This window comes from Aythya marila (assembly GCF_965140915.1).
Source record: "Aythya marila genome assembly, chromosome: 15".
NCBI lineage: Eukaryota > Metazoa > Chordata > Aves > Anseriformes > Anatidae > Aythya > Aythya marila.
Genome location: NC_139056.1, coordinates 9,634,267 through 9,647,036, shown reverse-complemented (window position 1 = coordinate 9,647,036; position 12,770 = coordinate 9,634,267). Strand labels below are relative to the sequence as shown.

General features: G+C 39.8%; 1 protein-coding gene across 8 annotated transcripts; it reads right to left on the bottom strand.

Moving 5' to 3' along the window:
- Positions 1–82: 82 nt before the first annotated feature.
- Positions 83–12,603, bottom strand: LOC309884067 (acyl-coenzyme A synthetase ACSM3, mitochondrial-like). 8 transcript variants are annotated; one of them, XM_082772729.1, is made up of 17 exons: positions 12,519–12,603; positions 12,277–12,386; positions 11,167–11,252; positions 10,168–10,414; positions 8,932–9,164; positions 7,373–7,583; positions 6,444–6,651; positions 6,063–6,206; positions 5,173–5,326; positions 4,209–4,288; positions 3,332–3,455; positions 2,668–2,748; positions 1,894–1,995; positions 1,293–1,420; positions 1,082–1,181; positions 519–638; positions 83–341 (listed from the first exon to the last, which is right to left on the bottom strand). In XM_082772729.1, the coding sequence occupies exons 5-17, from the start codon at positions 9,127–9,129 to the stop codon at positions 258–260; spliced, it is 1,734 nt and encodes a 577-aa protein (XP_082628855.1). In that variant the 5' UTR covers positions 9,130–9,164; positions 10,168–10,414; positions 11,167–11,252; positions 12,277–12,386; positions 12,519–12,603; the 3' UTR covers positions 83–257. The 8 variants fall into 8 exon arrangements, with proteins under 8 accessions (XP_082628855.1, XP_082628854.1, XP_082628859.1 ...); XM_082772728.1 differs by having other exon boundaries at positions 10,198–10,414; XM_082772733.1 differs by having other exon boundaries at positions 10,198–10,406; positions 11,167–11,213.
- Between the last annotated feature and the right edge of the window lie 167 nt (positions 12,604–12,770).

Sequence of the window (12,770 nt, the reverse complement as noted above, 5' to 3'; positions counted from 1 at the left end):
CACTTCATTTGTATCAGTCTGCCTGCTTTTGTACTATTAGCTATTAGTGTAGCACCAGGGACAGCCAAATGCTGGGGATCAGGTAAGAATTTAAGAGTTGGACATGATGATCTTAGAGGTCTTTTCCAACCTAAATGATTCTATGAATTTATAAAATCCTAAACTAAGAAGGCCATAGTCTTTTACTCTACATTACCGTGTAAATCAGCATTATCTTTTGTTTAAAAACAAAAAAATGACCCTATAAAAGAACTCTACTATTTTCTCCACTCCTTCTGGCGTAGTTCATTTCTTCGAATCTTCCCACTAACAGTTTTTGGCAACTCTTGAACAAACTCCATCTAATGGGAAAGGGAAGAAATTGCAACACAAAATAAGATACAGTTTATCTGAATTTTGACTTACTTAACCTTAGCAGCACAGCCTTATAAGCCATATTATAGTTGATACCTGCTATCAAATAATTCACTACCTGCTACTGAAAAATATTTAAAATATTGGGGTAATTGAAGACTCACCTTCCTAGGATACTTGTATGGAGCAGTAACTTTCTTAACATGGTCCTGTAGCTCTTTCATCACTTCTTCTGGATCATGTGAAACATATTCAGGTGTTAAAACCACAAAGGCTTTCACTACCTTAAAGTTAAAGGAACAACAGTTTAACTGCCAATGAAACACAGCACAACAGTAAGATTTGAAACATTAACCAAACACTTGCTGACAAAACATAGAACAATGTATAGGGCAGATACGAACACCTTTGCCAGTGTCTGCACATGCTCTATTTTTATGGACCAGAACTAATTTATATACATTTACTAAAGACCCATAATTTTAAGTATTTGAATGTTAAGAAAAAATTTCAAATGGTGTTTTTGTTATATTGGATATTGCGGCACCTGTCTCAGTCAGTTTTTCCGGCACAGAGGGATAGATGGCTGATAGACTAGAAATGCCAATTTGAGTTTATTTAGTTTAAAAATTAATCACTTGGCAGACAAATCCAGTGGAAGTTGGGTTTCATCAGCTCTGGTATGCACAAAGCTACTTTTAGATATAAGCTCATTTAATGTGTTTACCTCTCCCCTGATGGGGTCTGGGCTGCTGACTACTGCTGATTCCACCACTGCGGGATGCTCTATTAGGGCACTTTCTACTTCAAATGGTCCAATACGGTATCTTTAAAATGAAAGGTCTTTTTGAAACACACATTTGAAATACACATACTATCACACCTAAATCAGCTGTATTGTTCAAGTTTGAAGATGTATTATTAATCAGTTAAATTACCCAGCAGAAGTAATGACATCATCAGATCTTCCAACAAACCAGTAGTATCCATCTTCATCCATAATCCCCCTGTCTCCAGTGACATAAAAATCCCCACGTATTGTTGCCGCTGTTTTCTCTGGATCATCCTAATAAGCACAAAATTGTATTTTATATAAAAACAGCCTGAAAAATACATTACATTGCATTCTAACATATTCAGTATATAAGTTGCGGTAAAGCCAAATGTTCATAGATTTCAGCTTTTCAGACTGGTCCATATCATTATATGCATCAAATTCAAGTGGGACACAAATAATGGTGAATTATAATAAACATTCACCATTACTAATCCACAAAACTAAATCCGTCAAAGTTTTCCCTTTTTATTAAGGAAATAACAAGCAAAAGAAAGTGGATTTTAACTTGTTAGGCAAGACACTCATTGAACAACTAATTGTGTAAGTGGACTAAGTAACTGCATAAAAAAATGGAAATTCCTCTTTCCTCCCCACAGGCTTTTATCCTTCTAAGTAGAGAATATGTATAGGAAATGAGGCATCAAATTACTTGTTACAGAGATTTAACAGGACATCTACTTTAACTGTAGTAGGGTTCTTACAGTATAGCAAGTAAAAAGAAAAGGCGGTCTTGTAGGTTTTACTCTGATGGCAATATCTCCTTCTTTTCCAGGAGACAGAATATTACCGTTTTCATCTATAATCTGAAAATAAACAAAACATTGTTTTATTATCTTGCACTCAAACTAGAAAACATTAAATTAAGATTATAGAATCTTAGTACTCATTTAAAGTATTTAGTCGAAATATTTCCTGGAAAATCATTCGGAGCAGTAGAGGACAGGTCTTACCCTGACAATTCAAGTGTAAGATCACTGCAAATCCACTGTATTTCACACTGGGTCTTTTATCTGAGGAATTCCAAATACTGTGCAAACATGTATTGAAGTTGGTAAGACCCCAGAGGACGATAAGTAATGGGGTGAGAAAACCTTAAGAACTGAAAGATACTAAAATCTTAAACAATATTGCAAACTGATCTACTGCTAGAATCTGAATCAACAGTTTTGTTATCACCAGGAAATACCATTCGCTCCCACTCTGCCTTAACTCAGTAATTTAAATTCTGTCATTGCCTTAGCATTTGATATTTAACCACCAGTTATCAGTAGGTTGTCATCTATGTAATGCTGTTGAGGTTGATACAACAGGGAGGTTTAGATGCTCACTTTGCACATTCAGTTTGGGACATTTCTTTTTCACTCTTATTTCCTGTTGTATGATGCTACACAGTACAACTCCATGTTAAAGCTTTCAAACCTCTTTCATGGAAAATGATTTTTGAGAGAGCAACAGTGCCACCAGAGGTACAATACCTTGACATCATACGTTGGAGATGGTTTTCCCATAGAACCAGGCTTAATTTTCATTCCCTTAAAATTTGCACAGATCAGCACCTGTAACAAATGTGTTTGTTTTTCTTTCCTTAAATGACAACTTGTACATTCAGTCTTTACCTTAGGTTTAAAATACTCAGCTAACATTGCAAATTTCTGTAAGAAATAATAACAGTCCTCATTATAATCATATATCCTATGATTAAACTTCTAGAAATAAAGTACACCCTTAATATCTTGCCCACAGCTCCAAACAATGCCAGTGAATGTTCTAAAGATAGCTTTTAAAGCAGAATTTGGAATGCAGTAATGAGGAATATACCTCTTTTGTGTGAGTTCTCAATTCAAAGCTCACAAGAATGAGTAACAGTGCTTGGATTTTGGGTGAAGACATTACAATTGTTCTAGGACTTAAAAAAACAAAAAACAAAAAACCCTACATTTTTCTACTGTTGCCTATAACAATTGACTTTGTTGTGATAGTTGCGATGAATCCATGTTGTTGGAATGTGCTGAAGGGATGAGGAGTATGTAAACCAAATACAACTGTGTAATCTTTCTAATCACTTTTTCTTGGCAACCTGAATGGAATTTATTGTTGTATCTGTAAAGTATAATTTTTCATCTGTAAAGCTGTACATACTGTTTCTGTCTGTCCATAGCCTTCATGAATATCCAGCCCAGTCTGCACTTTCCATTCTTCCATCACATCGGGGTTGATTGGCTCCCCAGCACTCACACAGTGACGCAGGCTTTTGAATGTATAGCTTGGTGGGAAAAAGAAATTAAATAACTGGCAGTTATCTATCTGTTACACCCCATTCAATACTCTGTTCTGGTATTGTGGGAACTTTTCTACACAAAAATACAAATTTTACTGAGATCTATTAATTCTAATTGAACTGTGTAGCATTGAACAGAAACAAATCTGAAAAAAAAAAAAAAGCAAACAAAAATGAAAAACACCTGTTTTACTTCTGTATTATTTGCAAATCTAATAATATCATGTTTCTAACCTTCTAACCCTAGAATCTCAACTGGAGTCTAAACTGAAGAGGATTGATGAAATTCAACACTAATGACAAAAAAAAAAAAAAAAAAAAAGCAAAAAAAAAAAAAGCACAGGAGATTTAAATGAAGCTGAAGAGTTTTTCATACATTTCACCAAGCCATACTGACATACATTTCTTGTAGTGTATACGACTGGGGAAACACAGTAGAAAAACAAAGGGAAGGAGAATGTGACTATAAAAGCACTTTGGAGGATATGTTAAGCATGATACCATGATTATCTTATTATAGCTTCAGCTAAACTGCATTTCACTGTTATTCATGAAATCTGAGGTGGCACCCTGACTCTTTCTGACTTTCTTCATCACACATAAGACTCAAGATGTTGAGAAATACAGTCAGAGTTACTGTTACACCATTGTAAATTTGGAATAAAATCAAGGTGAGCTGAGCACTTAGTTCATTGTTTTGATCAAATCCACCACTAGAGGTACTCTGCTTTTTCTTACCTGGACAGTTTATGTTGCACAAACATTCGATATGCGGTTGGAGGAGAACAGAAGACAGTTATGGGGTATCTTGACAGACTCTAGAGAATTTAGAATAAGAAAAGTGAATGTTGCCAATACAATGAAACCCATGAAGTCTCATCTACGTTATAAGACATAATGTAATCTCTGTCTATATCAAGCTTATAAAACGTGTGGACAAAATGTTAGTGTCCAAAAAAAAAGTCAGCTCTGCAGTTGCCAATACCAACATATAGCAGTTTTATCTAACTAGTTTCTTCTTCAAAACAGAATCTACATCATCTTACAGTTAATTCACCACACCAGAATTTTGTGCTCTTGAAAGCCTTGCAGTCCTTGTTGCAGAATTTCTTCATAACCTAAGTTTAAGTAGAAACCAAGTGAAACCATAAGGCTACTCTCTGAGATATTCTATAGGAGTAAAACCAAGTGTTCTTCAACAGAGCCTAATGTTATGTAACAGTTTCCAGCCATCTAAGTAAAATAAATATGATGAAGGTAGTCTTTTTCAAGGGATGAAGGGTTGTGTGTGGAGGACATACGACAATATAATGTTGATGCCATTTGTTAAAGAAATTCAGCCTTGCTGTATCTTCACTCCTTAACATGGGATTACTTGGTGCAGGCAACTGAAATTCTCATTTATCTGTTATTATCACTTATTTTAATAATAACACCGAGTGTTCTGCAAATCTCAGTCCAATTTCTTTTGTGCTTCTTTCATGCCTTAGAAAGAATGTTTGCAAGTTTGTGCAGTAAAACCTGTTTTCAGCAGACTATATGATTAAACTGTTCGAATGTCAATTGTGCTTTTATGTATTTGCACCACTTAATACTGAAATAATGATTCAATATTACCTTTGCAGCACCACGGGAAATGAAAGCTTTGACAAGACCAGCAAGCAAGAACAGTGCTGTTTGTTGCTGGGCCCTCCTCACTTACTTCAAAGACAGTAATTGGGTTGAATTGTGGCATTTTATGTACAAATACACATGCCCCTTGAATCCACGTTGCTATACTAGCCCAAGGTGCCTTTGCCCAGCCTGTGTCTGATGTGCTCCAAATTACGTCTGAATGAGTCAAGTCCAGCCAGTACCTGGTAACACAAGGAAACATGATTCACAATCTGTATTTGGCAGGAAAAAAGACAAGTATTAAACCATCAACACAAGATATGTCATGGAGTCACATCCAACACTGCTTGTCTTGGGTAAATGACACTTAAAAATGGCTGAATTTCTGAGCACAACTGAGACACAGCACAGTGAGGATGTCATCAGAACAGACTGATGTTGCATTTTTCTAAAGGAAGTTATACTGATGGATCTCCTGATTTGTTATTCCTTGCCAGTTTCAGTGAAGTGTACTGCCATATCAATTTTATAAACAACATTGCTTTATAAATGTAAAGATTCTGAACTATCAGCATTTTGTTCCTGTGGGAGTTGCATCTAATCTAGAAATGTGTGAGTTCAGAAACCTCACAGCCACATTTTTTTCTCTTTTATGATACAGACTTTATAAACTTGTGCGGATGTTCAGTTTGGGGTAGTCTGTTAACCGTACACAATGAAGAGGTTATCAAAAGTTAAAGAAAATACTAAAAAGAAATTCGTAAGGCCATTTGAAGGCTACATTCTATATATACTGGCTGGACTCAAAGTATGACTTGCTTACCAGGAAAAACAAACAAACAAGCCTTGTTCAAATTTAACAGAATGATTGTTTTTTAAAAAGTGAAACAAAGGCTTCTGGAAAAAAAACGTGTGTTTCCTCTTCCTTCTGCCATGTGAGCAGCTACACAAACATGTCTGTCAAAGTAATATCCATACCTTGCATTTACTGTGAGGCCAATACCATAGCTGCTGTGGGAATGTTCAGTCATTTTGGGGGATCCTGTAGTTCCACTGGTAAAATAGATGGCCATTGGATCATGATGCTTTGTGGTCACACACTGGTGATTAGAAGGAGCATTTCTTTAAAACAAGCAAAACGATTAATAAAGTGATTTGAAAGTGTGACTTACATGCTCTTAAAAATGTTTAACTAAAATAAGTTTTGCAGCAATCAGAAACATCAAAAACACTGACATTTTTCCATTTCGTCGCCCTAGAAGGATAGGAACATGTTGGCATATGCCAGCATTTCCTATTCAAAACAAACTAACATGTTTTTATTTTTGCTGTGGCACTTTCACAGCTGTGGTTACTCACTTCAGGAGATCTTTAAAGTTCAGCCATCCTTCTCTGTGGCCCTCTGACACAAGCAACTTGCATTTCAGAGACTGGCATTCAGCCCCAACTGAATCTACAGCTGGTGCCACAAAATCGTCAGTAATGATGCACTTTGCCTTGGATTTCTGTAGTCGATAGAGAATGTCCTTCGCTGTCAACTGCTGTGTGCCAGGAATCAGGACAGTTCCTAAAGAGGAGGAAGTAGAACGGAAAAACAGCTGAAATGTTTTATAATAATAGTTGTACCTACAAGCAGACATCAGCTTACCTACTGCGTTTGAGTGAGACAAGGCAGTATTAAAGCAGGATTTGGCCCTGCATTCATAAATACACTGATTTATTTGATGGATTAAATTGTATGTGAGGATGGATTAAATTCTAATTTAGCCAATACTAGGCTGATCACAGGACACTAACAGAAATCAACAGAACAACTTTTTTTGTTTTGAAAACACCTCAACTGGACCATGCCATCTCTCTGGACTTAATTTCTTTACTGGTAGACAGAGCTGTACCCTGCTAGTGTTTGTGAGGCACCAAGACATTCTGGGATGTAATTTCTGGCAAGCTGACTATTTAACAGATCCCACAGGGAAACACATGAAACACTTGGTTAAGTGTGGGCTAATTTCACTGCAAGTTTGCAAGAAGGTGCATTTGTGATTCATCATAAGTGGTGGAAAGAGAATGAGAGAGGCACATGGACTCATAGGGTTTCCTTAACAGATAGAGCACGTGCAGAAGTCCTAAAAGTATCACAAAGATAAACTTGGCATGAAGGATGTTCTTGATCAGTGTGGCAATAGTTCATCTTCAACAGCATATTTGTAGTTTTGACTGTGTTAAAAACCAAGGATTGGTTTAAGTCATAATTTCTATACCTCTGTGGTATGTGTGCTTTTACCAACCTGTTCTCAAGCAAGCCACATTCACCAGCCACCATTCTGGGATCCGGGGCAGAATTAGAAGAACTCTGTCTCCCCGTTGCAGACCACAAGCATCGGAGAGTACATTAGCTACTTTCCTGGAAAGGGCTCCCAGCTCCTCAAAGCTCCATTTCACCTCTTTTCCATCACCATCTACCCACCACAATGCAGGATTTTTAGTTTTTTTCCCTTCCTGTAGAATAAAAGGGTGCAGTGTAAATGGTTCATTTTAGAAACACACTGCCTTTAAGTCTGAGGAAGAGCATTTACCAGTTACTCATTGCTGGAGAAATCTGGGGATACAATTGAAATCTGCCACTGATTCCAAATGAGGCAAAGAACTCTCCTTTAGGATAAACTGCCTATGAATGTCATTTAAGAAATTAAATTTGTATTCCTTTCCTGAGCTCATCATGTTACACTCTGAAGAGGTTGTACAACTTTTTGTTTCAGGCCATGAAAATAAAGCAGCTGATGAATGTGGTTTCTTCTGGGTTGTGCCCCAGAGCTTCCCAAATCTTCAGAGGTCATTTCCAACTTCATCTGGAATTGGGCCTGTTTGTTAATTCTGAAAATTAAATCACAGGTTCAAGAGCATAGGCCCACACAGTGTGAACTGATGTGTGAAAAGTGAAATGTACGTATACAATGTGCTCTAAAGGGGTCCAATGCATTTAGCAGTAGCACTATGCAAGATGCTTCTTGAGCAAAACTCTCTGGGGCAAAAAAAAATATGGTTTATTTTTAAATATTTGAAGGTACAGTAACACTAAGGCTCATTTTCAGGAAGCAGATTTTAGCTGTGCACTTCAGAGGGCACCAGATGTTGTTTCTTTCTCCATTTACAGCCTGCCAAAATCTGTTTTTCCTGCAAAAGGAACAATTGCTCCCTTTGTGTCAGATAGGTGACACTCTACTCTGTTCCTGCTGTCATGTGGACATAACTACGTTTAGACTCTCATCATGAAGAACCTGAGTCTGCAAAACCAGTCCTACATCCTCAGACTCGAGTTACGTAACAGGATAGGTGATAGACCTATACTTTCTTTTTTCTCCCTGTATTTCCTTTCCTTGTTTAGACCTCATGTCTGTTTGTGCACTCAGTTTTCGGTTCTGTAGATATAAGGTCCCTGATGCAATGATTTTTCATTTGGGAAAAAAATTGAAAGGTTAGACATTACACAGTATTATTCATTTTGTAGGCAGGCAATGAAATATATGGAGGTCAAGTGATTTGGCCAGCACAACCAGACAGGGTGCATGTCACAGCTGATTGTGAAACTAACGTGTGGTTTAAAGTGGTAAAAAGTCCATTGTCTCATTCTTGAAGCGCCTGCTTACAGTTATTCTCACTGGAGTTACTGATTTAAAAAATGAACCACTTGGACTCATGGGCAGGACAGCATGTGGCCAAAGGGATCTACAGATTCAAAGTGCATGAGATGATCATCAGATTATAATCAAGAGCATAATTCCAGTTACTGGATTTGTCACTGACAGCATTAAGTACTACAGCATCTGAGAAGCCACAGAAATGTTACCTTTTCTATTTCTGTCCATCTGTCCAGCACATCGCTTGCAAAGTTGAAGTACTCCGGCACCTCTAGTCTGTACTGTTGTTTTATGGCCTCATAACTGAAAGAGGTGGAAACTGTGTAGCTCTGGCTGCAAAACTGGAGAGATTTTCTCAGGGCAGCACGTAGGGATATAGCACTTGGGACCTTCAGTAGAAAATGCATGGCAGCAACAACGGCTATAGCCTCTCCAAGAAATTCTGCAGTGACACAAATACAAACCTGGTATTAGGCATGTGGTTTCAGAAGAGCTTTTACCATCACACAGCGAATACACTGGAATAACAATAACTGTTAATTGGAATACCTGCTGAGGACAGCTCTGGTTTTGCCACCGTGTAACCCTTGCTCTCTCCTGACCATCATGCAGTTGAGATCCTGACCACACACTCAAGCAGCAGCACTCAGCCCCATCAGTGTGATAGCTTACCTGTTCACATTCCTTCCCTCCCCACAAGCCCTGCTGATCACATTGGTAGATCACATTGCAGTTACCTTATAGAGGCTTTAAGAGCTATAAGGCTTTCAGTGCAGAGAGGCACTGAAAGCTCTTAAACTGTGACTTCTGTAAATGAAATGTCTGCTACTGATTGACAATCCTGCATTAGTTACTGGCTGACCACAGTGTTACTTAGTACAAAGACATCTGTAGCTTTTCTAGTCTATCAGCACTGGGAATATGCTGTCTGCCAGAAATTAAATCAATGTAGGAAAGCCCTGAGAATAGTTTTAGCATTGATGTATTAAATACTATTTTGATGTGTGGTCAGCAAAAAACACCATTTTATGAGATGGAGAAACTTCAAAAGACTCCCCGATGAAGGATCCGAAGTGTAGAGCCATAGTTCTGTAGAGTCAACTTAGCAGGAGGGCTGAAAAATCTGAAGTCATTATTTTCATGCATTGTCAACTTTTATTTACAAAATAATATAAGCAATGATAATTCCTTACTGAATTAATAATTATCCAGCTGCAAACCCATGTGATTTTAGTGATTCAATTAAGCAAAAAGACTTTTTTTTTTTCCCAATCTCTAAGATTCAGTTTGTGTATGACAAACACAGGAAAGAAACACAGCCAAATGCAAGACGGAGAAGGACAGGGAAAAGAGGGAATGTGGTCAGACAAGCAAATCCGTACTGTTCCAGTGCCAAAAAAGTGTCCTGGCCAGCAGCTTTCCGGGACGGGTGGAGGGTCAGTTACCTTGTGAAAAAGCTGTCAGTCCCAACTTACTGCTTCTTGGCCTTGCATCAAAATGTGAGTCCTCTGAGTGTCGAGATGCGTCCCAGCTTTGACTCCTCACACAGATCTCAGACTCCTGGCTGTACACCTGTTCTGGCGCTGTCACTGCATTCAGTGACTCGCTCCTGTGTTTGTTACATGTACTTTGGACTCACGTAAAAGGCAGCCAAGTCCTGTCTGTGAGAAGAGCTGACAAATTTCTGCAGAGCTCACAGAGGAAGTAGAAAGTGAGAGGTTAAAATCTCTCCCATTTCTTTCTCCTCCCCTACTCCCACTCACCAGCCGCTGGATAGAAACATACTTAAGACCTTGCTGCAACCAAGTCACATCTGTTACATTCTGGATAGGGCAACACAGGGAACAACAGCCTTATGATTAATTAATAGGTTGTGTAAATACACTGCTGAGCAGGTAGTTTGGGGTACCTCAACAAACCATAGCAGTTCAGCTATGATTGACAGTGAGTATCGATTCCTGGGATGCTGCTGCCCTGACCAACTATGTTAATGTGTATGCTAGAGACTTGCGAGGTTTTGTAAGTGCTCTGCCTCATGTTCAGAGAGCAAACAGTTAAGTTGTGCTCCAGCATTGCTGCTGCCTCTGCTCTGCTCCCACAGGAGAGATGGGATGAAACATTTGCCAACCCCTCTCTGTCCTGGCCACAGCAAGGCATCACTGCAGAGCCTGTCATCAATGTGGGCACGGCCGTGGCATTGGTACATGCTTTTGCCATCAGCCTCTGCTGCAAGGATGGCATTTGCCAGGGAGGTGGGAGACAGCTGTAGCTTAAATTGAGGCACCAAGATTTTTTTGTAAGAGTTTGGTTGCTCAAGCCCTAAGTCCTTCCTGCTGCATCTTCATTCTCTAAGGCCAGCAGAGAGATTGCTAACACCCATCAATGTGTTTGGAGCAAAACAGTCCTCTCAGTGCTGATCAGCAAGGGTGGCGCTGCGGTCTTACCTGGCATGTGCTTTTGTCTGCACTTCCTTCTGGGGTTCAGTGTCAGTCTGTGACAAGCGGACAAAAAGGCGATGTTAACCAGCTTCCTGAAATGTTCATTGCAGCACAAAAAAAAAAAAAAAAAGATTCAAAAGATTCCCCCAAACAACAAAGCTGCTCTCCACCTAGCAGTAAAGAAGGACCTGCAATCTGCAGGAGCAACATTTTAACAAGCTCTTTGAAATGCAAGTGACAAAATCCTTACAGAAGGCAAGGGCCTTAAAGGAATTCCCTACTCAGATTGCATTACCCCAGAGGAGGCACAGAAGTAAACCAAACATGACAGCAACCAGCTTGTGATGTCAGTGAATGTGCCAGGAATACTTTGGAAGAAAAACCTTCCACGGTGACCTAAGTGTAAAAGAAGCGTAACTGTTTCTCTGTATTAATCTTTTGATAGGGCATAAAACTATTTCCCTGAGTATGGACAGGTTTTTCCAAACCCCTCGGCACTCCTCACCACCAAAGCACCCTAGTTATGTTCTGTGTGGTGAATTGCATGTCCTCTCCACCACTCACAGCTGCCTGCAGAAATCCTCCCTCCTGCGTCACACTGTCCTGACAGGCCCAGCTCCGCAGACTATTGCTGCAACTCCCCACAACTTTGAGTCTTTCATGCACCCCCAACCCAGCAAAGATTACATGACTTTTATTTTACTTGTGATCAATAATCCCACCAAGGTATAACAATTGCTGTAGAGTTAAATAAGCCTCGAAGACTTTGCAGGAGAAAAGCTTTATATAAAATGTAAACACCATCTCCTGTTGCAGCTGTGACCGATAAATACATCCATTAATTTATGAACTTTTCCTCCCCTATTTTATCCTATGTGTAAATAACACGATAGCCCTGCCCTTTGTGACGCCTCCTTAGTTCTGTCCTCTACATGCTTTCGCAAAATATCTTCATTTTTCTCCTCTTGATTGTCCAAAAAGCTCAAGGGCTAACGGAGGGAGATGAGGCCCTCATGGACAGTAGTACACAGGCACCTTCCTTCAGAAACCAATGCTAAGTGGTGTGTATTTTTATTCTGGTAACACATGTTTTGAGTATTTCAAGGCTAAAATTACCTGTATGAGGAGTTTCTGTTCCAGCTGGCCCTGTCACACCATGAAAACTTCAGGAGCTGGACAGGCCACTGAGGAAAGGGCCAAATGGCGGCTGTCACTTCTGGGGCACACTTGCCATGTGGAGAAAAAAAAAAAAAAAAAAAAAGCAGGACTGAAGCCAGCTGGCTCCATCGCTCTTGAGTGGCAGCCAGCCCACTCCTGGAGCCACCTCTCCTCCTAATTCCACAATCATTAACACAAACCGAGCCTTTAATCCCGGGACTGAGTTCCCAAGCTCAGAAAAAGCAACCAAGACGAGCAACTTCACTCAGCGCCGGGAGCCCAAGCTGCCCCTCCAGGCCACGACGTTCCCGGGGAGCCCGTCCCTCCCTAGGTCAGCCACCCACCCCCTCTTCTGCCGGGAGCTTTATTTATTTTTCACCCCCGGGAGCGCCGCCCGGCTCCTGCAGCCCGGGGCGGGGAGGACCTGTGACGGGGCTCGGCCGTGAGGCGGC